At 45.2% G+C, this 27,148-nt stretch overlaps 1 protein-coding gene across 1 annotated transcript in view; it reads left to right on the forward strand.

Annotated features, from left to right (window-relative positions):
- GLYR1 (glyoxylate reductase 1 homolog (Arabidopsis)) overlaps positions 1 to 27,148 on the forward strand; it is a 60,754-nt gene that overhangs the window by 24,548 nt on the left and 9,058 nt on the right. Inside the window, 7 exon segments of the mRNA XM_006903717.1 lie at positions 8,411 to 8,549; positions 9,618 to 9,860; positions 17,551 to 17,637; positions 19,611 to 19,667; positions 20,905 to 20,955; positions 21,045 to 21,118; positions 23,052 to 23,151. Coding sequence (XP_006903779.1) covers positions 8,411 to 8,549; positions 9,618 to 9,860; positions 17,551 to 17,637; positions 19,611 to 19,667; positions 20,905 to 20,955; positions 21,045 to 21,118; positions 23,052 to 23,151 — 751 coding nt within the window.

A 27,148-nucleotide genomic window follows, 5' to 3' on the forward strand; every position in this document is an offset into this window, starting at 1 on the left:
AGTTCTACCTAGGTTGCCCTTTCTGTTCGTCTACGTGTGTTGTGTTGTACCATATTTTAATAGAAAGACCTTGGGAATAGCTGTACTGTATCCTAAAGAGAAACTTTGGGAAGTAGTTGTACTTTATCCTGTAGAGATACCTTGTGGTGTATTTGTACTATATCCTATAGAGATACCCTGGGGATAGCTGTACTATGCCTTGTAAAGAGTTGCTGTTTGCAGTCCCAGTGTTAAACTCTCAGCCACACCGTAGGACAGGGTAGGAATCTCCATAGTGTATCCAAGGCTGACATTGTTACAGAAGCAGACTGCCTCATTTCTCCCTGTAGAGTGGCTACTCGATTCAAACTGCGAACTTGAATGCTTTTTTTTTCTTTCCCAACTTGAATGCTTTAAACACCATGCTGTTAGGGTGCTTTATGAAGACCTAAACAGAAAAGGCAAACCTCATTCTAACTCACTTTGACCCTACAGGACCAAGTAGAATAGTGCACGTTGGGTTCCAAGGCATTAATCTTTATGGAAGCCAACTGTCTCGTCTTTGTCCTGTGAAGCAACTGATAGTGTTGAACTACTGACTTTTCTGTTAGCAGTGCGCCATTTGATCTGCCAGGCCCCCTTACATTGCTGGGAAGGAATTCAGATTTCAGTATTGAAGCAGTTTGTCTCATTTCAGTACTACTGTCCTCGCAACAGACCATGATTCATAGGTTTTGTATGTCTTAGTAACCTGGGTTTCTGAACAAACTCAGTTTCTGTAAATACCTATCAAAAAACACAGGCCCACTCTCCTCAAATTGATTCTGACGCCAGATGACACTGTTGGGCGGAGTAAAATTGTCCCTTAAGATTCCCAAGGAACAATATCATCCTTTTTTTTCCACTATGTGTCTTTCTTTTATATATTAGTTTATTTATAAAATTCTACTACGTTGTCTTCACACCAAGTTCTTCCAGCTTTCCTCCCCCTCTCCTGTCAAATTGTACAACCACATGATTAATCTCCCCCCTTGGCTCCTCATACTGATTCTACAATTAATCTCATCTTTTTTTTCTCTCCTGGAAGTTTTGATGAGTTCAGAACACTGGCCTTTTGGTTAGCAGTTGGTCACTTTAACCATTCCATCCCCAGACTTCTAGAGTATCTGTCATGGTTAGGTGCCATCGAGTTGGCTGCCACTCACAGTAACTCCAGGTGCAGAAGAGTGAAACTCTGACTACTTCATACCATCCTCACAGTCCCTCCTGTGCTGGGCTTATTGCTGTAGCCATGGTACCTGCAGCCACGGTGCCGGGTTACCTTGCTGAGGGCCTTCTTCCTTTTCACTGATCCTCCCCGTTTTTAAGAATAACATCTATCCCCAGGGACTGGCTGCTCCTAATAGCATGTCCAAGTATGCGAGATGACTATAATGTAGTGACTTTTATATGCAGCAGAATGTCACAGCTCAAAAATCTTGGTTGGCATTCTCAGATTCACTGATACTAAATGTGGTTCCAGTTGCTGACAGGCCCACGAGTCTCCTGGCACAACCATGACAACTGGTCCCCGTGCTCCCATATGGCCATTTCCTCTGCGGTACACAGAATGGTATCAATAACCTGCATTATGCAGATAACACAAACTTGCTTGCTGAAAATGAGGAGGACTTGAGACATTTGTGGCAGAGGATCAAAGAGTCCAGCCTTCAATAGGAATTGCATTTCAACATCAAGAAAACAAAAATTCTTACTACTGAACCGACAGGCAACGTCATGATACGTGTAAAAAGATTGAAACTGTCAACAACAACTTCTTCATCTCACTTGAGTCCACAATCAATGCCGTTAGTATCAGCAGTCAGGAAATAGGAGATGTATTTATCCTAGGAAGAAGGATTGGCCATCCACTTCCCTAATTACAGGCCTTCAAAACCCTCTGTACAATAGAGCACACTTAGACTATCATTTGGACTAACAGACAAGACAATTGAAACAGACCTTAGAAATAGAAACACAGAGGAACAGCTCTAAGGAGACACTAGTGATTGGAACATGGAATGTGAGAAGCATGAATGTAGGAAAATTGGACATTGTTAAGAAAGAAATGGAACGCATAGATATTGACATAATAGGTACTGGTGAAATGAGATGACTTGGCATGGGACATTTTTAATCAGGTAATCATATGATTTACTATGCTGGGGATGAAAGGTGAGAAAAAATAGGGTTGGTTTCATAATTAAAAAGTCATTTCTAGATCTATCCTGAAAAACAATGCGGTGAGCGACAGGATAATATCCATACGCATACAAGGAAGTCCAGTGAATACCACTATCATTCAAATATATGCACCAACAATTAGAGCCAAAGAGGAGGAAATAGAAGATTTCTACCAACTTTTGCAGTCAGAAATTGATCAAACATGCGATCAAGATGCATTAATAATAATGGGCGACTGGAACGCAAAAGTTGGGAACAGGAAAGAAGGATCAGTAGCTGGAAAACACAGGCTTGGTGAGAGAAATGAAGTTGGTATATAAAAGAATGCTAGAGTTCTGCACTTTCAATTATCTATTAATTGTAAATACCTTTTATAAGAAACATAAACACAGGCTATACACATGGATCTCATCTGATGACATGCATAGGAATCAAATCGATTACATTTGTAGAAAGACTCACTGGAGAAGCTTAATATCAGCGGTGAAAACCAGGCCAGGTGCTGATTGTGTGACAGACCAACTACTCATATGCAAGTTCAAGCTGAAGTTGAGGAAAATTAAATCAAGTCCACAGGAACCAAGATTTTACCTTAAGCCTGTCCCACTCGAATTTCAAAACCATCTCAGAACAGGTTTGAGGCCTTGAGCACCAGTGAGTGTAGATCAAATGAGCTCTGGGAGGATACCAAGAAAATCGTCCATGAAGAATGCAGAAGATCATTACAAAGGCTGAAGCAGAAGAAAAGACCAAGATGGATGACAGATGAGACTCACAAGTACTGCATTAGAGCACCGAGAAGCCAAAGCTAAAGGAAGAAATCAAGAAATCAAAGAGCTGAACAGAAAATTTCAAAAGGCATCTCAGGACAACAAAGCAAGATACTATAATGAAATGTTCAGAGAGCTGGAGTCAGAAAATCAAAAGGGCTGGACTCCCTCAGCGTTCTTAAGCTGAAGGAGTTGAAAAACAAATTCAAGCCACGGGTGGCAAAAGGTAATTTGGGTAGAATGTTAAATGATTCAGGAAGTATCAAAAGAAGATGGAAGGAGTACACAGAGTCACTGTATCAGAAGGATTTGGCTGACACAGAGGAATTTTATGAGCAAGAGCCTGTGGTGATGACGGAGGAAGTTCAAGTTGCTTTGAAGGAATTGGCAAAAAACAAGGCTCCAGGAGTTGACAGCATACCAGTTGATTTATTTCAACAAACATGCTGCCCTGGATGTGCTCGCTAAGTTGTGCCAGGAAACCTAGAGGATAGCCAGCTGGCCAACTGACTGAGAGATCGATATTTGTTCCCATTCAAAAGGAAGGTGACCCAACAGAGTGTGGAAATTATTGAACAATATCATTGATATCACGTGCAAGCTAGATTCTGGTGAAAATTATCCAAAAACATTTGGAACAATATGTCAACATATGTACAGGCTGGATTTAGAAGAGGTTGTGGGATCTTGATCCGAGCTTTGTAGCTCGGCGCTGCTGCAGACTTGGACGCCAATATCCCGATTGTAGATGCAGGGGGTGTTCTGGGGTTGGAGATTGATCTGCTCCTGGAGACCAGGGCGCTGTAGGAAGGCGGATGACTAGCGATTGCACCAGGAGCTGCGGCGGACTGGGAAGAGCCATGGTGGCTCCTCGAGAGCCGCCGGGACAGGCCTTCCTGTGATCGGACTCTACTTTAGGGGGTGATCAATCTGAACATCTCTTTCCCAGCCACTGGCTGCCAGAAACTCATTGAGGTGGACGATGAACGCAAACTTAGGACGTTTTATGAGAAGCAAATGGCCACAGAAGTTGCTGCGGACGCCCTCGGTGAAGAGTGGAAGGGATATGTTGTCCGGATCAGCGGTGGAAACGACAAGCAAGGTTTCCCCATGAAGCAGAGTGTCTTGACCCATGGCCGAGTTCATCTGCTGCTGAGTAAGGGGCACTCTTGTTACAGACCACGGAGAACCGGAGAGAGGAAGCGCAAATCTGTCCGGGGTGGCATTGTGGATGCCAATCTGAGTGTTCTCAACTTGGTCATTGTCAAGAAAGGGGAGAAGGATATCCCAGGACTGACTGATACCACTGTGCCACGTTGCCTGGGGCCCAAGAGAGCCAGCAGAATTCGCAAACTCTTCAACCTCTCCAAGGAAGATGATGTCCGTCAATATGTTGTGAGAAAACCACTAAACAAAGAAGGCAAGAAACCCAGGACCAAAGCGCCCAAGATTCAGCGTCTTGTTACTCCACGCGTCCTGCAGCTCAAGCGCCGGCACATTTCGCTGAAGAAACAGCGCACTAAGAAAAATAAGGAGGAGGCTGCAGAGTACGCTAAGCTTTTGGCCAAGAGAATGAAGGAGGCCAAAGACAAACGCCAGGAGCAGATCGCCAAGAGACGGAGGCTGTCCTCTCTGAGAGCTTCTACCTCCAAATCCGAATCCAGTCAGAAATAGAATTTCCTATGTGTGGCAAATAAATAAGCTCACGTATTGGAAAAAAAAAAAAAGAAGAGGTTGTGGTACTAGGGATATTATAGCTAATGTTAGATGTATCTTGGCAGAAAGCAGAGAATACCAGAAGAATATCTGTGCTTCATTGTCTGTGCAAAAGTTTTTGACTGTGTGGATCACAACAAGCTATGACTGACTCTGAGAAGAATGGAATGCCAGAACATTTGATTGTGCTAATGTGAAAACTATACTTGGACGAAGAGGCAGTCATCAGAACAGAGCAGGGAGACACTGGATAGTTCAAAATCAAGAAGGCGTCCGTCAGGGATGTATTTTGTCTCTATACCCTTTCAATCTGTATACAGAACAGATCATCCGAGATCCTGGGCTGTACGAGGCAGAATGTGGCATCAGGATTGGTGGAAGAATTAACAACCTGCGTTAAGTGGATGACACAACCCTCCTTGCTGAAACTGAGGAGGACCTGAAGCGCTTGCTGCAGAGGGTCAAGGACTGTAGCCGTCAGTATGGATTGAGGCTCAACATCAAGAAAACAAAGATTCTCACCACTGGGCCAATTGGCAGCATCAGTATGGATGGTGAAAAGATTGAGATAGTTAACAGTTTTAGTTTACTTGGCTCCACAGTCAACACTCTTGGTAACAGCAGCCCGGAAATCAGGAGGAGAATTGCATTGGGAAAGTCAGCTGTGAGGGACCTCTCAAGAGTACTGAAGAGCAACGACATCAGGCTGGAGACTAAGGTGCACCTGATCCAGGCTATAGTCTTTGCAATTACGTGCTATGCATCAGAGAGTTGGACAGTGAGTAGGGATGATAGAAAGAGAATTGATGCCTTTGAGCTGTGGTGCTGGAGAATAGTGTTGAATATACCATGGACTGCTAGGAGAACAAACAGATTTGTCCTGGAGAGGGTGAAGTCAGAATGCTCCTTGGAGTCAAGGATTCTGATGCTTCTCTGACATACTTTGGGCATGTTGCAAAGAGGGACTGGTCGTTGGAGAGGGACGTCATGTTTGGGAGAGTGGAGAGACGGCACAGGAGAGGAAGACCCTCGATGAAATTGATCAGTTCTGTGAGTGGAGTGGTGGGAATGAGTGTGTTTGAGATGGCGAGGTTGGCACAGGATAGGACAGCTCTTGTATGTAGGGTCACTATGGTTCGCAAGCGACTCGATGGCACATAACAACAACATTGTACTTATCCGTGCCATAGTCTTCAGTTATTTGCTTTGCATCAGAAGCTGGACAATGGTTAAGGATGATAGAAGGAGAATTGATGCCTTTGAGTTGTGGTGCTAGAGAATGTTGTTGTTGTTGTGTGCCGTCGAGTCGCTTGCGACTCATAGGGACCCTATGTACAGCAGCCCTAAACCCTGCTCTGTCCTGTGCCAGTCGAACTGCCTCTGACAACCATCCTGATTACCCCAGTCACTGAGTCAGTCCACCTCAGAGAGGGTCTTCCCCTCCTACGCCGTCCCTCCACCCTCCCAAGCATGATGTCCCTCTCCAAGGACCTGTCCCTCCTTACAACATGTCCAAAGTATGTCAGACGAAGCCCCAGAATCCTTGCCTCCAAGAAGCAGCCTGTTTTAACCCTCTCCAGGATGAATCTGTTTTCTTGGCAGTACATGGTATATTCAATATTCTTCTCCAGCACCACAGCTCAAAGGCATCAATTCTCCTTCTGTCCTCCCTGGTCGTTGTCCAACTCTCCAGTGCATAACAAGTGATTGCAAAGACCATAGCCAGTATCAGACGCACCTTAGTCTCCAGAGTGACACCATTGCTCTTCAGTACCCTGGAGAGGTCTCTAATAGCAGACATTCCCAGTGCAATATTTTTTTAATTTCCTGGCTACTGGTGCCAAGAGTATTGACCGTGGAGCCAAGCAGACTAAAGTTGTTAACAATCTCAATCTCTACACCATCCATCCTGATGCTGCCAGTTGGTCCAGTGGTGCAAATCTTTGTCTTCTTGACATTGAGCCTCAATTCATACTGAAGGCTGTAGTCCTTGACCCTCTGCAGCAAGTGCATCAGGTCCTCCTCAGTTTTAGCAAGCGGGGTTGTGTCATCTGCATAACACAGATTGTTAATAGATCTTCCACCAATCCTGATGCCACACTTCTCCTCATAGAGCCCAGCCTCTCAGGTAATCTGTTCTGCATACAGGTTGAAAAGGTATGGAGAAGGTTGAAGATGTATGCTAGAAAATAGTATTGAATATACCATGGACTGCTAGAACATACCGATTCATCCTAGAGAGGGTGAAACCAGGCTGCTCCAGGAGGCAAGGATTCTGAAGCACCATCTGATATACTCTGGGCTTGGACAGGGACATCATGCTTGGGAAGGAGGAGAGACAAAACAAGAAAAGAAGACCTTGGATGAGATGGATTGACTCTGTGGCTGGAGTAATGGGGGTAGGTTTGTCAGAGACAGTAAAGTTGGCTCAAGATAGAGCAGTGTTCAGAGCTGTTGTACATAGGGTCGCTATGAATCGCAAGCAACTTAATGGCACATAACTACAACATTGCACTGGAAAAGTCTTCAGTCAGGGACCTCTCCATATTATTGAGTCAATATGATGTCAGTTTGAGGACTAAGCTGCATCTGATTCAGGGTACAGTCTTTTCAGTCATTTGCTGTGCATCTGAGAGCTGGACAGTGAATAAGGATACCAGAAGAATTGATGCCTTTGAGCTGTGGTGTTGGAGAAGAGTGCTGAATGTCCCATGGACAGCCAAAAGAACAAACAAATATGTCTTGGAGAGAGTACAGCCAGAGTGATCTTTGGAGACAAGGATGATAAAGCTTCATCTCATGTACTTGGGGCATCTTGCTAGGAGGGGCTGTTCTTTGGAAAGGCATAGAAGGTTGGTGAAGGAGAAGACCTTCAACCAGGTGGATTGATACAATGACTGCGTCTATGGGCTCTAGTGTGTCAGGAAGTGTGAGGATGGCACAGAATAGGACAGGGTTCAGATATTTTGTTCATAGGGTTGCTACAGGTTGTAATTGACTCGACAGCACCTAACAGCAACACAGGATGGCAGTCCCCCTTCCTGTCTCTTCTGAGCAGCCTTCCCACTAAACTCTTTGAGGAATGATCTCATCTGTGTTGTTGTTGGGCTTCAGTTCTTTCAGGCTATTGCATTTCTAATTCCTGAGTCTGAGGTGGTTGAGAGCATGTTTTGGAAGTGTAGCAGACCACTCTGGGCCTAGAATTGAACTCACCCCTCTGACACAGCTTGCAACAGTAGATAGGCCTTTGAGGTGAATAGTAGCATGAGAGATGCACTCAGTCCTCAGAGCACTCTACCACATAAGATCACCAGGGCAGCATTAGTCCAGAGAGAAAGCTTAAAAGGCAGGAAGAGGCTGGAAGGATGCATGGGAACATGAACCAAAGAGAGATCATGGGAAGAATAATGATTCATTGTGAGGAGTGACGTGAATGTCAGAAAACAAAATGTGTGAGAATGGTTGATGGAATACCATCATGCTCTGTGGGCTTACTCAAATCTCAGAAATAAAATGTTTAAATCAAAACATCTAATCAGGTGCAGTTAGGCCCCACGACTTTCCGTGTTCCTGCTCAATACTCCTTGCTCACACAGACAGTGAAGAAAGCATGGCAGGCCTCTCACCAGGTCATGGGCTCCCTGCCCTGGCGGGGCCCTGGGTACTTTGTGGTATGTCCCAGGTGACTCGTGCCCTGACCATTTTATTCCTTTCTCTGCCAGTGCCTGGATCAAAGTGGAGCAGCTGAAGCCCTATCATGCTCACAAAGAGGAGATGATCAAGATCAACAAGGGTAAACGGTTCCAACAGGCTGTGGATGCCGTGGAAGAGTTCCTCAGGAGAGCCAAAGGCAGAGACCAGGTGAGCAGCTCGGCCATTCTCCTTTGTGCCCACACCAGGCTGATTCTTTCTGTTTTGTGCCTAACAGACGAAGTATAACTCTGACCTGAAACCCTATTTTCATCAAAGGCCAACAGGAAGGGGAGAACAAGAGAGCTCAGCTTCAGCCCTAAGGAATACACCTAATGCTGGTCCGGGGGTACCATGCCCATGGTTGAGATCTCTGAAGGAACTGGTGCTCTCAGGAAAGTTGCCTGTATTCACAGCAGTGGCCCAGCTTTGGATAAGAACTCAGCCCACATCTCACTTTCATTTCACAGCAGTCAGAGCACAGGCTCCAGGCTGGACAGCTGAACTTGATCCCACTTTCTTGCCATAGGGCCTTTTAAGCTAGTGACTTTTCTTTCTTCTTTTTAAATCGTACTTTGAAGCCTTGGGTTTACATTCAGATATTCATACACATTTTGTTTTATGGTATCAGTTGCAATCCCCATGGTTTGGTAACATTCTTCCGCCTTCCCCTTCCTCCTTGCAATTCTTGTTTCCACTCATTCTTCTTATCTCTTCCTGTCCTCTGAGTTTTCACCCTGGGTAAATACTGCCCTGTTGATTTATATATAAATACATCATATATATAAAATAAAGGAAGCTCTGATGGTTAAGTGGTAAGGACTTACACTGCCAGCCCAAAGGTTTGAATCTGCCAGTTATTTCATAGGAGAAAGATGGGCAGTCTCCTCCTGTGCAATTTACTGCCTCTGAAAACCTGCTAGAGTATCAGATATGGGGGCTTGTTACCAACTCCACAGTATACAACAACATATAAAATATAATTTTTTGTGTGTTTTGAGTAGAAGTTTACAGAGAAACTGGTTTTCCATTCAGTCATTCATACAGCTTTGGTTTTATGAATTAGTTGCAATCTTCTCCCTTTTGAGTTTTCTTTCTGTGCTTCCCACAAAGGCAGTAGTATCTAATTCCCAGAGTTGCTGGGTTCATTACACCTGTAAAGGCCTCTTTGAAGTACCTGCCAACTGTCGGTGGTAGTATACACTCCGTTTATCTTTATTCATCTCATTCAACTTTCAGACATCATCCCACAACGTGGCTGATGACAAGAATCGACGTAGTTCCAGCGAGGAGAGAAGCAGGCCTGGCTCGAGGGAAGAGAAGCGCAAGCTTGGCCTATCAGGAGGGAAGGTGAAGAAGAGCACCGGAGAAGGCAAGAAGAGGGTGAACTCAGGGTCTCCAGAGAGAGGTTCCAAGTCCCCTCTGGAAAGAGCACAGGAGCAGAGCCCCCGGAAGCGGGGCCGGCCTCCAAAGGACGAGAAGGTTTGTTGACTACTGCAGCTCTGGACACAGGGCTTTCCGCTCCTAGAGTGGAGTGCTCCATTCAGCATGCACTCACACTGGAGGGTCCCAGGCGAGGCAGGCCTCAGCACACACCGTGAATGGAAATTATCAGGCCTAACACATCCAGGTCAGTGGAGGGCTGAGGCAAGAATCTAGCCCAAGTCTAGCTAGGGCCTAGGCTGGCACTGGAGACTCAACAGAGAAGAAGAGTAATGGTCCCTAGACGCCTGCAGGTCAGAGTTGGCGCAAACACCCTCAGACCTTAACCGTATAGGGCTGAAATGCTTTTTTGCTAATTGAAGTGGCTTTGGTGGAGACAGTTGTCAGCATGCTCCCATTAAGACTTACTGCCTTGGACACCAGGGACCACTTGTACTTTGTCCTTTAGAGTCACTGTGAATTGGTATCAACTTGGCAGTACTAGTGGCTCACAGTGAGTGTGGGTGGATGCAAGCCAACTGTAGCCAGGCTGCAGGGCACCCACAGGCCTGTGGAGGTCAAGTGGTGGTTTGCCCTTGTTGGATTTTCTTTCTCTCTCTCTCTCTCTCTCTCTCTCTCCCCCCCTCCTCCCTTCCTTTTCCCTCCCCTCTTCTCCCTGTTCCTTCTTTCTTGTGTGTTTCCTAGTAGAAAGTAACTGAAGATGAGGGCAGTTCTGTTTTCCAGGGTAGCCATGAGGCAAATACTGATAGTTTTCCCCACAGTCACTGAGGGCTAGGAAAAAAGGCTCCAGGCCAGTGAGAAACTGTACAAGTTCTGGGAACCATTTGTTCCAATACTAAATGGGAATTGGTGAGAAACACCATGAAAGAGTCCATGGGATGTGGAGAACCATTGTAGAGGAGATACTTGAGAAAGCGAGCTGGGGAGTACATCAGGCTTCTCACCTGGAGATAGGACAAAGCTGCTTTTAAAGTCCTCATCTCATATAATGCAAAACTCACCCCTGCGACTCGCAGACAGGCCCCTAAGGTGAATAGTAACACTAGGGATGCCCTCGTGCCTTAGACACTCAGTCACACAGATCAGAAGGCAGCATTTGCTCAGGGAGAAAGCTCAGAAGACAGGAAAAGGGCGATAGAATGATGAGTAGAAATGAGAATCACAACGAGGAAGTGGGAAGAAAGTGTAATTATGGTCATAAAAGAAAATGTGTATAAGTGGTTAAAAGGAGAACCAGTTTGCTCTGTAAACTTTCACTCAAGTCACAGTAAAACCAAAAAATACACATTATTCTTTAAGAAAATAGAGAGACTAGTGGCAAGAAGCTGCACTGCAATCTCAGAGGCACGCTGTTCAAATCCACCAGATGCTCTGCTGGAGAAGGAAGGGCAGCCTCCTCCTGTACCAGTCAGATCCGATTTGACAGTACACACACAAAAAAAAAACCTTAAAAAAAATAAAATGTTGAGAGTTGAGAAATGTAAGTGGTCCTGGCTTACAGGCTGTTTGAACTTGACAAGTCTGTGGTGATGTCTAGATGGCTGAGGCACCTGTGCAGGTGGCATCAGCTTTAGGAGCTGAGTGTGAGAACAGAGTTGAATCCCAAGAAAGCACAAAATGAAATTGGTCTCAGGAAAGGCTGAAAGGGGCGGAACAAAGGGAGGTTGAAGAGACTGGGGCAAAACCCAAAAGAGGCAAAGAGCCACATGAGTTCTATCCAGTGGAGTAATGGCTCGCTATCTTCCTGAGAAGATATGGACCAGGATTCCTAGAGCTGAAGGAGGTGTGTTTGGAGCTGATAGCGATAGCTGGATCCTCACATCAGGAGAAGAGGGAAGAGAAACCGGGTGGCTGGCAGAGCAGATGAGGATGCCAAAGCATCATATTGGCGTTGATAGGTAGTGGCCGTGAAGCCAGGAGGTAACTAAGCAAAAAGGAGCAGGGCTTAAGTGGAACCTTCCCTCAGCAGGACCTTCCTGAAAGGGTCCTGGGGAGACATGGAAGCTATCAGTCTGAGGAGGTTGAGGTACTCTGTCAGGGGTGCCCAGGGCGGACTGTTGACAGATAGTCTGGTTCTTCTCAAGAGAAGCTAGAAGTAGAAATCATGGGAAATGGTCCATTGGGAAATGTTAGTTTCAAATTAAAATTTTTAAAATAATTGCTGAGTCCCAGAAGGAGGCCTTGTGGTACAGTATGTAAAGTTTCAAGCTACTAACCACAAGATTGGCCAGTTCAGACCACCAGTACACCTGAGGGAGGAAGATGAATACAGAATCAGAAACCTGATGGAGGCTGCCCTGAGTTAAAATCAACTAAACAACATTCATTATGGATCAGAGGGGAAAGAACCAAACAACGAAAAGCCTGTGGATGTGTTATGGGTGTGACCTGCAGGTAAGGAAGGCCCTTCACACCTGCTGGATGGAGAGAAGTAATTGAAGGAGAGCCCAGGGAGCTGAGCACACAGGTGGCAGGGTTTGCAGTTAGTGTGAAGGATTTTTCATGGAGTGTGATTGTCTTGGCATTTGATATGTGACAAATACCAAGTGACTTTTTGAGTCACCTTCCTAGGCACCAGGGGAGGATCAGGCTGTCAGGTGTCCCTCTGTTCCTGCTGTGCCCCCCACTCCTTACAGAGAACCTGCTTTGCAGAAATCAGATAGGACCAGGTGCCAGCCCGAGTTTGAATCCTGACTCTGTGTCTTTCCCCCACTTTGGGTGCTTTCTTGTCCTCTGAGCAGTGAGAGAAGACTCACAGTCTTGTTGACAGTGTGGCACCTGCAGCTCACACATTTTTACCTGGTGTCTTCAATCTGTGGTTTTCTCTAGTCGTTTTAGAATGTTGTAAGACTTGTGCAGAAGTTCAGCCACAGCACTCCTTAGCAAGGATGACTAGACTTTATCACAGCTGCTTTAGGTGTATTATCGAGAAAGCCAGTCTCTGAGAAAAGAGCATCGGACTGTGAAGTGAGAGGAATTGGCACTTCTCAGTCTGAGCGTGGCTATAATGATGGACTCCAGCACAGCAGAGGCCAAAGATGGCACTAGGTTAGGCACAGCTTTGTTCTCTCGTACAGGGAGTTGCAAAGACAATAACAGTGGTCCATGCCTAGAACCCCTCAGAAGCAGCAGCATCCTGTTCAGGGGCCTGACTGGCTCACTTGAGAGTAAAACTGTGTGCCTCAGCACCACATCTCCACTCGAGCTCTGCTGGATCTTGAGTGTCTGCAGTGTCCTATGTCCATGGTCTTCACACTTGATCTACCATGACAGGCTTTGGTAGCAGGTGAAACAAGGAGCATGTTTGGGGGTATGAATGTTGGTTTGGAAAGGTGGGGTTAGGCATCTCTCTAGAGAAGTGGGAGTCTGCAGGCTTCGGGTACATCTTATAGTGGATGGTATCCAGTGGTCACAGGTGAGCTAAGGCGATGCCTCAGATGGCAGGAGGAACAGAAATGGACATTGATAATGAAGATGGAGCTGAAGGGTGAAGGGTGAGCATGCATCCAAGCCTTTGTGAAGCCTCATACCTGCTTCATCAGGAGTTGTAGTGGAGTTGGTTGGGAGCTGCGCTGTGATTCCTAAGGTGACACCTCTTTGGCAATTTGAATCCACCAGCAGCTCCACAAGAGAAAACTTGCTACAAGCTATAACTTGGTTCCATCTCGACGGTGATATACCCAGAGCTGAGAGCTCTAGCAACTCTGGCATACTACCCAACAAAGCTGCAGCATTGTCCTCCTGTAACACCAAGAGCAAGGACCGAAATTCCTTCACTCAACATAGATGCCTTTCCTCAGCCACAAATGACCATTCACTCTGAAATTAAATTAAATATAATGAAAACTTCAATTCCTCAAGTTGCTCTAATCACATATCAGATGCTCCATGGCATTTTATCACTATAGTGTGGGATACTTCTGAGCACCCAGCACTAGGCTGCTTATGGTAGGGTAAACATTGGGCTGCTAATCAAAGGATCAACTCTTTGAATCCACCAGCTGCTCCTTGAAGGAACAATGAGCAGTCTCTTCTCATAAAGATTTACAGCTTCAGAAGCCCTGTCGGGCAATCCTGCTTTATCTTATAGGTCGTCCACTAAGTTGCAGTAAATTTAGTTGTCTTTGTTTACATTCAGCAAAGGAGTCTTGGTGGCACATTAAGTTGAGTTGCTAGCCAAAAAGTCTTGAGGAATAAGCCTCGGTAGTTTGAAGACTTAAAGTGCTCCTGATCCAAACCATAATCTTTTCAGTTGCTGTGCAGCTGAAAGTAAGGATGCCAGAAGAAGAATCAACACCTTTGAGTTGTGTTGAAGAATACAGAACATCCCATGCGCTGCCAAAAGAACAAACAGGTATGTCTTGGACAAAGTGCAGCCAGAATGCCCCTTGGAGACAAAGATAGTGAAACTTTGTCTCACATACTGTGGGCATGTTGTCAAGAGGGATCAGTCCTTGGAAAAGGACATTGTGCTTAAAAAGGTTGAGGATCAGAGGAGGAGGAGAAGACCCTCAACAAGGTGGGTTGACACAGTGATGGTAAATGATGGGCTTAAGTATGTCAGAGATGATGAGGATAGAGCAAGATTCAGATCCGTTGTTCATAAGGTTGCTATGAGTCATTGTCAACTCGATGGCACTGAACAACAACCACCAAAAAGTCAGGAGATTGACCCACCAGACTCTCCATTGAAGGAACATGAGACACTTTGTTCCTATGAAGTTTTACAGCCTCAGAAATCCTATGGACAGTTCTGAGGATCGACTCAGCAACAGCAACATGGGTTTATTCTCCAAATATTTATATGCAGTGTCTCCATCATCGAGCTAATGTTTAGAGAAGAGGCAGCATCAAGTACAGACAAGATCTCTCCTATCTGTTTCTACAGTAAATGTTGAGCACATGGTATGTGCCTACTGTACCACAAGCATGGCTCCAGCACTGGTCCAGAGTAAACGAATATGCCATAACTCTTGCTGTCATGGCACTTCCTTACGAGAGACAGACCCTGGAGCCAGTATCCTGATTGTTTCATCTACTTTTGATATAGGGCCCAGCTACTCAAGTCTCTGTTTCCTTGTCCATAAATGTACAATGCTGGGTCTGTCTCATGAGGCTGTGACAAAAGCAGACATGTGGAGTGCCTATGGTGACATCTGCCACATAGCCATTAGGGACCATCAGATTGCCTTCAGCTTACAGCAGCCCCATATGTACAGCATATCACAGCCTTGCCCGGTTGTGCACTATCCTCAGTTACTGCTCTGTTTGAGCCTTCTTTTGCAGCCACTGTTTCACTCCTTTTCATTGAGATTCTGATTCTCTACTTAACCAAGCAAGCATGATGTCCTTCTCTAGGGACTGATAATTCCTGATAGCATGCCCAAAGTGTAGGTGGCGAGTCTTACGCCTCTAAGAAGCATTCTTGCTTTACTTCTTCCATGATAGATTTGTTCATTATTCTGATAGTCCATGGTCCTGGCACAGAGTAAGACAAAAGACAATGGAAACCAAACCATTGAACCAGTTCCTGCTCACAATGACCTGCATCCAGTTTACAGGGTCGTGGATCTACAGGAGCAGACTGCCCATCTTTCGTGCAGCTGGTCAGCTGAAACAGACCTTTCAGTTGTCAGTCCAGCATATACCACACATGTACTCCCACCCCCACAACATTGATGGACCAATAAAAATATGTAAAAAAGAAACAACATTGATGGGAGTTGTCAGTGTCATCATTGCAGCAGAGCAAGAGTATGAGCCAAGTTGATTCTCATGTGAAGATGGTGTGAACAGAGAGAATAAGCATTACGAGGCACCAGAGTGGCCCAGGGTGAGTGAATGGAGAGTGGCAGGGCACAGACAGGGCCCTGTAGGATACACAACCTTGAAACAGCCTGCCGATTCTCTTTGCAAGGGAGGACCTGTGAGGCAGGGGCTGGCTGGCTGGCTGTGGAGTGTTGGGGACAAGGACAGAAAGGATATTTTCAGCCATCCACTGGCCATGTAGGGCCCTGTGCAGTGAATAAGTGGTGAAGTGAGAGGCTGGTGGAAAGCAGAACAGCTTATCATCACTATGGGCTCGGAGGAGCCCTGGCGGTGCAGTGGATTAAGTGTTGGACTGCAAACAAAGTGGTATAAACCCACCATCCACTCCAATGGAGAAAAGCGGGCTGTTTCTGCCAAGATTGAAGCCTTGGAAACCCCCAGAGGCGGTCCTCAGCTCTGCACATGGCTGGGAGTCACAGTCAACCCACAGCAGTGGGTTTGGTTTTGGGGGGATTTTTTGGGGGGTTTGCTTTGCTTTTTAAATGGCCTTTTGTGAGGAGTCTGGGTGGCACAGTGGTTAAGTGCTCAGCTACTAACCAAAAGGTTGGCAGGTCAAACCCACCAGCCCTTCTGAGGGAGAAAGCTGAGGCAACACATTTCTGTAAAGGTGATAACCTTTAACCCCTGTGGAGCAGATCTCCTGTGTCCAAAAGGGTCATTCTGACTCAGAATGTATTTGAAAGCAGTGGGGGGTTTGTGTCTGTGGATGACACTTTTTTCTTTTTGTTGGCAAGTTGTTACAGAAGCATATACGATAGAACATCAGCATGTCCAGCCTGCACGTGATCCCTGTTGGTTGGTTCATTAAGCTCTGGCGGCTAGCCTCAGTGCAAGTGTCAGGGCTGCATTCCAAGAGAATGAGTAGAGATAATGGTCCAGGAATGGCATGGCCAGGTTCGTAGTGTTGCACCCCTCAGGCTGAAGTCCAGACAGTCCTAGCATCTAACCCAAGTCTTGCCACTTTGCAGATAGAAAACTGGGGGCTGATTTCCCTATGGGCACTTTGTGACTTCATTCAGTTCATTGGTTTTATGAACATGGTAATTTCTTTTGAAACCAGCAGTTTCTTTGAGATTTGAGTTAAAGTTTACAAAGCAGATTTGTTTTCCACTCAACCATTCATGCAGTTTGTTTTATGACAGGTCCTGTAACCATACCATGACCACACTCTTCTCACTTCCTCCTGTGATTCTCTTGCCTAGTAATTTCTTCTGTCCTCTCCCTTCTTGCATACTAAGCTCTTTGCTTTGATCTTCTGCAGTGGATTCTAATGAGCAAGTGGCTCCCTGGGGATATTGTTCACTGTAGAGGGTTTTCTATTGTTTGTCAGAAAGTTGAGCCATTTTTATGTTTTTTGTTTTGTTTTGTTTCTGTGCTCAGTTGTTTACTAAGACTATGCCATCTTGGTCTCTGTTAGACTGTTAAGCCTGCTGGTTTCTGTGATTTTGTGTTTGTTCCACATTTCCACCACTCTGCTCAGGATTGCTGCTTGCTCCCTGTATAGTTGGCAGCAGTGGTGACCAAGCACTGGCTCATCCATCTTCCCTCCATATCGTGGATGTTGATGTTTGTGGCCCGGTCGCCCACTCATCACCTACTGTGGGGATTTTCTCCATCACCTGTTGGTGACTCTTCAGGGCCTGGTGTGATGTCACATTGATTCTGTCCTTACGCACTTTGGCAGAAAAACAGTACTCTAAAAGGTCCTCCCAACAGAGACCTACACTGCTTGCTGACTTGGGTTGAGTTAACCCTTGACTGAGGGCTGAGGGGAGTAATTCAGGGTGGGGTATGACTGAGGAAGCAAGGTGGTGAGGTGCTGATCCCCTATTTGGGACAGGGGCAAATTACCAATATGACTGTAGCATCTTAATATGCTGTGCCTTTTTTCCCTCCATAGGACCTCACTGTCCCTGAGTCAAGTACTGTGAAGGGCATGGTGGCTGGGCCTATGGCTGCATTTAAATGGCAGCCAACTGCGAGCGAGGTAAGGTACTCTTCTTCACTATGCACAGCAAACCGCAGACATCAGGGCTGATTCTTGGAACTGTATGCTGTGTCTGTTCTGTTCTTTCCCCCTCATTTTGTATATGCTAAAGTAATCTTGGTAGCTCTGTAGTTAAGACATTCCACTGCTAGCCAGAAGGTCAACAGTTGAAACTCACCAACTGGTCCACAGGAGAAAACTGTCAGTCTGCTCTTGTAAAGATTACAGCCTCAAAAACCATCCAGGGCAGTTGTACTCTGGTCATAAGGGCACATGAGTAGGAATGGACTCTGTAGCAGTGGGCAAAGGCATCTCTAAAACAGGAGTCAACAATACTGGCCTTCCACTTATTTTTAGAAATAAAGTTTTATCAGCATACACCATACCAATAAAGCTGCATATTACCTCTGGCTACAGCCTCCAGGACTGTCACCATCAGGGCTGATATAGCTGATCCAGACTTTTAGGTGACACACGTGCAACTGTCTGCCGACCCATGATGATGACTGAATACACAGAATTCTTTTAACAGAAGTCAGCAATTTTTAACCCACCTAACATTTTATATACCTCCTCTCTTTGCATGTGTAGACACACTGTCTTGTCCATGGTGTGACTGTCCTGTGCTCCTTTGCTGAACAAAATGGAGCAAAGTGGGCAGGAGGCCACTAGTCCTCCAGGCAGTGAGCTACTTGGCTCTGGGACTGGACACAAGCTGACCCAGAAATTAGAAAAGAGGCTTGAGACTTAGCTTGGTGTAGTCTGCTGGGTTATCTGAGATCCCAGGGTCCCAGATGACCTCATGAAGCCAGAGAAGTGTCACTCATCTCTTAGGTTTCCAGAACCCAGTGGAACTCATAATTATGTCAGAGGAAGGAAAGGGCTTTTTTTGTAAAAAAAAAGTATCTACATGCTTGCAGTCAGCTCATTGCCAGCTCATCTCATTTGTAATGGAACATAACCTCACTATGTTTGGACTCATTGTTGCAGTCACTGTCAGGCCATTGCATGGAGAATCAGCATCTTTTTTGCCAAATGTTAATAGTAGGTTCAGCGTTGAGCTGCTAACGGAAAGGTGGGTAGTTCAAACCCACTACCTGCTCCATGGGAGAAAGGTGGATAGTCTCCCTCCTGTGTCATTTACTGCTTCTGAATACTGCTTCTGAAAACCTGCTGGAGGGTCAATCTTGATTCAAGGACATATAACATTTATTGATAGATAGATAGATAGATAGATAGATAGATAGATAGATAGATAGATATGCTTTTCTATATATGCTGCAAATTGGGGTTTTTTTAATATATATGATAGAGTCTAAAAATGCCAAGCAGAACAAAAGCTGTTAAGCACACCTTTTTATTTGCTCAGTTTTATATATTGATGGCAGATTGTACAGTTGAGCCAGGTGTTACACCATCCTTTTTCTTCTCCCCATGCTTTTGAGAAGGAGCCATGGTGGCTCAGTCTGTTCATGTTGCACTGCTAACTGAAAGGTCAGCAGTTCAAATCTCCAAACCGCTCCTCTCATAAAGACTTAGGGCCTTGGAAACCTATTAGAAGATCACAGAAGTCAAGAGTGACCCCATGGTAGGGAGTTTGGTTATGTTTCATGGTTTTGAGATTTTGACAAAGCATTTGTTCACATCCTGTTCCCTACCGTAATTCCTTTGTTTTTTTTGTTACCAAAAAGTTTGTAACTATACATTCATGGATTTAACGTGCATTTTGATACTGCTCTGGTGATCAATGATCAACACAGTCCATGCAGGCTGGCAGGTCTCTTTTTCTTGCAAAGCCAGCTTGGAGATCTGAAGCAGAGTTTGTGTATAGAATGTGGTGACTCACAGCTGGGTGGTCTGCAGACATTGGATCCCAGGGATATTTCTACCACAGGAAAGTCTTGTTATCAGGTAGAAGGAGATGACCTCTTGTGCAAGATATGTGTCTTAATCTCATCATTTTCTGGTTTCAGCCTGTTAAAGATGCAGATCCACATTTCCATCACTTCCTGCTCAGCCAGACAGAAAAGGTGAGCTGCTCTTGAGTGTGCAGATAATGATCAAGGGCTGACCTGCCCCCTTGGGATCTTGCTATTCTGGGCTACAGAGTCAGGCTCTGCCTCCACCCTGCCCACAGCACCCAGTTCTGAAGTCAGATAAACAAATCATGGTTGGCTGAGATTTAATACAAATTCCAAAAATGCTTGAAAGCTCAGTCAACCATTACTAAGTGGCATAGTGATTAAAGTATATGGCTGCTAACAGAAAGGTGACGTCTAGATCCACTTCCTTGAGAAAGACGCAGTCTACTTCCATAAAGACTCACCTTGTAAATCCTGTGAAGCAGAGCTGCTCTGTCCTCTGGGGTCATGAGGCATTGGAATCCAGTCCATGCAGTGGATTTTATTGCTCACAGGTTGGCAGTTCAAATCCACCAGGCACTCCTTATGAGAAAGATGAGGTAATCTGGTTGTATAAGGATTGCAGCCTCAGCTTTCCGATCTCAGCTTCCCGATGTGCAGTTCTGCTCTGTCCTGCAGGATTGTCAAGACTCAGAATGGATGGTACAGCAGTTAGTTCATTGTCTTTTGTAACCTTCTGTGCTTGCCTGCTATGCATCTAGCCAGAAGGTTGGTGGTTTGAATCCACTGGAACTTCTCCGAGGGAAGACGGTATGGTGCTTGCTTCCAAAAAGACCACAGCCTTGGAAACCATTCATTCCTAGGGGCAATTTTGCTCTGTACCCTGTAGGGTCCCTGGGATATCTAGCTCAGTGGAAGTGCGTTTGGTGGTGATTTTGCCAGCATCTGGGCAGAAAGCAAGTGCATTTAGTCTCCTGTGAGGAACTTGTGCCACTCAGTGGCTTCAGGGAGTCCCAGGTTATGGACGGAGTCTTTCTCCGAGTGTGAGCAAAACCACCAGAGAGAAGAGCTTGGTGGGACCCACAAGGCAACTATGGCTTCTAACTCAGCCTCGTGATTAGCTGTATGACTCAGACTCATGACTCAAGGTCCCTGATGCTCCAGTGTCACTTATGCTAGGAGGCCTGTGTAGCTAATTGAGATGCTGTGGATATGTGTCTAGGATATCATTTGGAGTCCAAGAAAAGTGGACACAAGATTAGTGTTCCAGACTTCCTTTAAAACCCAGCCTTCTCAGGAAGTTCTGTCTTCCCAGGGAAATTGCTTTCAAGGGAATTATTGTAATAAAATTTGTCAAGACTTGCTTGGGTTTAATACTTGATCTTTTTTCCTCCCTCTTTCCCAGCCAGCTGTGTGTTACCAGGCAATCACGAAGAAGTTGAAAATATGTGAAGAGGTATATGGCCTCCACTCTCTCAGTTTTCTGCTTCCTGGACCCTCTGAGGGCAGCAGCTTCATGCTCCATGTCTAATTCTCTCTCCTCAGGAGACTGGCTCCACCTCCATCCAGGCAGCAGACAGCACAGCCGTCAATGGCAGTGTTACGCCCACAGACAAGAAGTATGTCTAAAGCGGGGACCCACCTTCTGCCAGGGTTTAGGAGTGTGAGTCACTGAAGAGGCTCAGTAAGAGGGTGACTCAGGATGGGTGCATTGGGTACCCCGTCCAAGCCTAAGCGAGATCTATGATTATAACTGACCATGATTCCCAGCAGATATGCTGAGGACAGTGGCTCTCAGGACGAGCTCAGTTGTTCTCAGAGGGCATCTGGGGAAGTATAAGGTTCTGGATGCCACCTCCTAGGCTTTCCCAGTCAGTGATGGCTGAGTCTATTCTTAAGCACATCTCCAGACTGAACCAGCGCTATAGATCAGAGGACCAGAGTTTGAGAAGGCCTGCCCTGGTGGGAGTTTACTGCCAGCCCTGGAACTAACTGGGGCGGGGCCGGTGCATGGGGGACATGGTCTCTATCACCCTGGCCCTCCTTGCTTGCACTATCCCATCCTCTGCTCACTAACCTGCCCAGGAGAATTGAAATTGCAGACACTGTAGGACTTGGACTGTGTCTTCATTATTATTATTATTGAGTATAGCAGAAATAGCCACGTGTGGATCTTTAACAAACAGAATTCATTCTCTCCCAGTTTGTGTTGTTGTGTATATACAGTCAGAACCAACTCAGTTGATTGTCTAACGAGTTTTCACAGGCAAGAAATCACACAGGCGGAAATTACCTTTTGTTTCAAAACAACTGGTGGATTCAAAAGTAAATCGCACAGGAGGAGATTGCCCATCTTCTTCCCTCAGAGCAACTGGTGGATTCGAACTGCATGTCTTTGGGTTGGCAGCATAACTCCTTACCCCCTAGGCCAACATTACTTCACACTTTAGGAGATTAGAAGTGCAAAGTTTGAGTGCCGGTCCTAAGGCAGAACTTCTTTGTTGATTGTAGAAGAAGGGCCTTGTTTCCAGCAGGAACTGTGGGCACAGCACTCCTTGGAGATCTCCATGTGCATCAAGAAGCTTCCTAGCACTGGGCCATAGGTCCAAAAGATGTGCTTCATCCCTGATCTTTCTTGGTGGTGATGAGGTCTCCCTCCCTCCACTCTGTTTATTTCTTGAGAGACAAAAGGTGTTGGTAGGCCACACCCCAGGGAAGCTCCCCTTTCATCAAATCAGATTATGCTATGACCAGATTAAAGGGATTGCCTTTCCCCCTGATACCTGTACCACTGAATTGGTGGAACATGCAGTGGAGAATGACTACATTGTCATATTTTTGCCAATAACCTTAACTCATTAGTTTCATAGAGGTCACAATTTACGATATGCAGGACAGTTACACAGAAAATCATGGCCCAGCTAAGTTAACACATTGTTTTGGATATACACAATTCAGTCCATGGCAGAGGTACAGCCAAATTGCATCCTAGTAGAGAGAAAGGAAGAAATGCAAGAACCTGGAAGTAAAGTCTAGGCAAGGTGAAATGGTTCCAATGGATGTGCTAATGGAGCCAGTAGTGGAGTTGGAGCTGCAGCCCCCAAGTTCTAGGGTTCCACGGAAGACAGAGCGAGCAGAGAGTAGAGTACATGGTCTGTCACTAAGCCCAAACCACCACTGTTAGTGGATTCCAAATCAAAGCTACCTTTCATCAGATTTCCAAGGGTGAAAATCTTTATGAAAGAAAAGGACCTAGCTTTCCCCTGTGAAGCAACTAGTGGGTAGACATTGCTCACTTTTCAGCTCCCTGCTTGGAACAGTACTCTTCCAAGTTATAGGAGGGCAGAGTGAACCCCCTCCTGTCATCATCCTCTCTGTAGGAGATGTGTTTTATGCTTTTGGCAATTCATAGTGTGTTCAGTATTCTCTAGGGATTAAGCAGAGGTCCATTCAGCATGGTGAGGAAGTACACTAAACATTGACCACTAGGTGGTTACGTGTACCCTCAGGCATCCCACCCTGCCTGTGCCCATCTGCCTCTGTCTGTTTCAGGATAGGATTTTTGGGCCTTGGACTCATGGGAAGTGGCATCGTCTCAAACTTGCTGAAAATGGGACACACGGTGACCGTCTGGAACCGGACTGCCGAGAAGGTGAGCATTCCCAGTGATGGTCCTATCAGGGGGGTGACTAAGGACAGGAACCTCTCCCTACGTGTCTGCTTGGTGGTGTGGGTGTTGGAGTAAGGAAAACCAAGCACACAGTTTAAGGTTATTGTAAAGACCAGATATTTAAAAATACCTGTGGTTAGAAAATGAAAGAACAACTTCCACTCTGTGCCAGGACCTTAAGTAGCTGATAATTGGATGTTTGATGTCTCTCTTTTGATGTATATCCAAATATGCATGCGTGTGTGTGTCCATCTGTCTGGTATGCCACTGGCTGCCATCCCATGGGTCCCACTGACAAGTCTGCTCTCTTCTTGGTGGCCACCGTGTACTCTGACCATGTTGAAAAGCACTGTGCACTGGGCCGTTCTATTTGGTTATGGGGAACAGCACTGTGCACTGGCACATTTTGGTTTTTTTCAAGTGAATAGCACTGTGCACTGGGACATTCTGTTTGGTCGTGGTGAATATCACTGTGCACTGGGACGTTCTGTTTGGTCGTGGTGAATATCACTGTGCACTGGGACGTTCTGTTTGGTCGTGGTGACTAGCACTGTGCACTGGGATGTTCTCTTTGGTTGTGATGAACAGTGCTGTGCACTAAGATGTTCTGTTTGGTCGTGATGAATAGTGCTGTGCCCTGGGACATAACACTGTTCTGTGTCTGCACTACTTAGTGTGGTGGTCACAAGTGACTGCTGGTTACAGGAAAGGCTGCTTATATGACTTAAACATAAAATTTTTAAATTTCACTTTTATTTCCATTTAAGCAGCCTGTGTGTGTCTAGGGTGGTAGTGTTGACACAATGGGGTTAGAAGTTTCTGACACTGCAGGTGGGCTCCTCTTGTTGAAGCCAAGGTGAAAAGTGCAGAAAGCCTTGCAGGAGAACTGCTGGAGATTCAGAACTGACACTACCCCATAACAAGAACAGGCTGGGGATGTCCTTCTGAAGAGTAATGAGGAAAGGAAGAGTGAGCTGATGGAGCCTGAGGAACAGCACTGAGAGCCCAGCAAAAAGGCAGGCAGCAGGGCTTGGGCCCCAAGGCACCTGAGGTCACTAACTGCACACCTGGTAATGCCAATACTTTTCAAAGTCCCACGGTGGCTGAAAGCAAGGAGGCCATAAAGCATAGGGAACAGTCCAGAAACACCGGGAGAACCAGAGGATTTATCTTGATAGTGCGTGCCCCTAGTCACTGGGAAGCCAGAGTGGTCCTGTTGTTTAATAGACAGGAAACAAGACAGAATGGTGAGAGACTCAGCAAACATGATTTCAAATTGCATCTCTGCAGCTAACCTTCTGAGCAAGATGTCTTTCTAAACCCATTGCCGTCCAGTAAGTCCTGACTCAGTTCTGTCCTCCGTCAGGCTGTCCAGGCCATTTATCTTTACAGGAAGAACCCCTAGTGGTGGTTGTTAGATGCTGTCAAGCTGACCAAGACTCATAGCAACATTATGAACAACAGATAGGAACCTTGCCTCATACTATCAAGCTCAAGCCCTTGTAGGGAGCTTTTGTGGCTTTGTGGTAAGGAATTGTGCTGCCAATACAAAGGTACACAATTCTAATCCACTAGCTGCTCTTCTGGACAAAGACGGGCAGTCTCCTTTTACTGTGATTTTCTGCCTCTGAAAACCTGCTGAGTCGATTCCAACTGAAGGGTTCACAGCAAGCCCTTGTAATCACTGTGTCAATCTATCTTTGTTTTTTAAATAAATTTTTTTTATTTTAATTGTCAGTTTAACAAAAGTTTACAGAAAAGTTAGATTTTCATTTATTCGTTGTTACACACTTTAGCCCCTCTCCCACCCTTCCCCTGTGTCAATATATCTTGGTGAGCATCTTCCTTTTTTGTGACCTTCTCTTTTTCCCAGCATATTGTCTTTTTCCAAAGACTGGCCCTTGTCTTTAAGGAGCAATCTGATTGCACTTTCTCCAAAACAGATTTCTTTGTCCTTTTGGCAGTCCATGGGATATTAAGTACTGTTGTCCAACACCAAAATTCTGTGATTTTTTTTTTTATTCATTGTCCAGCTTTCAGATGCATAGGAAGCAATTGAAAATACTATGGCTTGCGTTAGCCACACCTTAGTCTTTAAACTCAAATCTTTGCTCTTTAGCACATTGGAGAGGTCCTTGGCAGCACATTTTCCCAATGTAATACTTCTTTTGATTTTGTTTTTTGGAGAGTTGTTATTTTTTTTTTTTACTTCTAACTTACTTTATTGGTTTGCATACAATAATTTGCTTATATTGTGCTTTATTCACTTACATTATTTTTATGTTTTATTTGTTTGTGGGGGGAAGTTTGCCCCTTCCCAAGGATGTTGATTGTCAATCCAAGTGAAATGAAGTCGTTGACAGCTTCCTTCTTTTCTTTCTGTCATGATATAACCTGTTGGTCCAGTGGTGAGGATTTTTGTTTTCTTGATGTTGAGATGTAATCCATATTGAAGTCTTTGATGTTTTGCAGTAACTGCTTCAGATCATCACTTCCGGCAAGCAAGATTGTGTCATCTCTATAATGCAGGTTGTTTGTTGATGAGTCTTCCTCCAAATCTGATGCCACATTTTTCATATAGTCTTGCTTCTCAAATGTGTTCAGAATGCAGGTTGAGTAAGTATTGAGAAAGGATACAACTCATTTCCTGGCTTAAACCACTCTGAACAGTTTATTTTTGTTCTGTGGGTAGGTTTTACATGAGCATAGTTAAGTGTTTTGGGATTCCCATTCTTCTCAGTATTATCCATAACTTGTATGATCCACATAGTCAAATGCCTTTGCATCATCAATGAAACACAGGTAAATATCTTTCTGATATTCTTTCCTTTCAGCTGAGGTCCATCTCTTTTCATAGATGTTGTTAAGTGCCATTGAGTTGTAGATGACTCATAGCGACCCTGTGAACAAAAGACTTGCATACTTGTATAACTTGCATCGTTTCTCTAAGTTCATAGCGTTTCTGGAGGCAAGCTATTTTGGAGGTGTACGCCACTCCTGCTTCCAAGCTTGTTTTAATCAGGGAGCTCAGCCACTGTCCGCCATGGGCAACCATTATCGCATTTGACACATTAGTGTCACAGTGTTCAGCATGTAGTATTTCTGGTAGTCCATCAAGTGTTGTCCATGTGTATATATGCTTTTAAAAAAATATTTGGGGGGTGGGAAAATACTTGGGGGGAAAAAGGCTAAGTGAAAAAAGGCTTATGCCACTAAATACACAAAAAATTTTGTCATGTGATCTCCTACTTCATTTCTGTCACCAAATTCTTTACTTCCACCTTTTGCTGTCCAGTCACCAATTATTATTAATATATCTTTATTGCATGCTTTATCAATTGCAGACTGCAAAGGTTGGTAGAAATCCTTAATTTCTCCATCTTTAGCCCTTCATTTTATTAGGCATATCCCTTGATAACAGACTTTGGGGCAAACATTTTATGTTCCCAGAGAAGGAACACAAAAAGGAGAGGTGCAAAATGAATGTGGGGATCAGGAATAATCAAATTAAGTCAAACAAGAAGTTGCTGTTGGGTCCCTTCCACCTCACACTGGCTAAATGATCAAGTGGAGGGGAGCTCTGGTGTCCTAGTGCAAAGAAGCTGTACTACAATCCTAGAGGTGCACGGTTCGAATCCACCAGATGCTCTGCCGGGAAAGGAGGAACAATTTCCTCCTGTACCAGTCAGATCTGATTTGACGGTACACACACACTCAAATAATAAAATAAAAATAAAATATTTTTTAAAGAAAGGATCAAGTGGAAAAAGGTTAGGATTCATTTATGCAGCTGTTTTTAAATGTTATGTTGTTGTTGTTATGTGCCGTCGAGTCGTTTGCGACTCATAGCGACCCTATGCACAATAGCCCTAAACCCTGCTCTATCCTGTGCCAACCGCACTGCCTCTGACACACCCATCCCGATTACCCCAGTCACCGAATCAATCCATCTCATAGAGGGTCTTCCCCTCCTGCGCTG

This window comes from Elephantulus edwardii, unplaced genomic scaffold, assembly GCF_000299155.1.
Source record: "Elephantulus edwardii isolate Elephantulus edwardi_28Jun2011 unplaced genomic scaffold, EleEdw1.0 scaffold00209, whole genome shotgun sequence".
NCBI classification, from domain to species: Eukaryota; Metazoa; Chordata; class Mammalia; order Macroscelidea; family Macroscelididae; genus Elephantulus; species Elephantulus edwardii.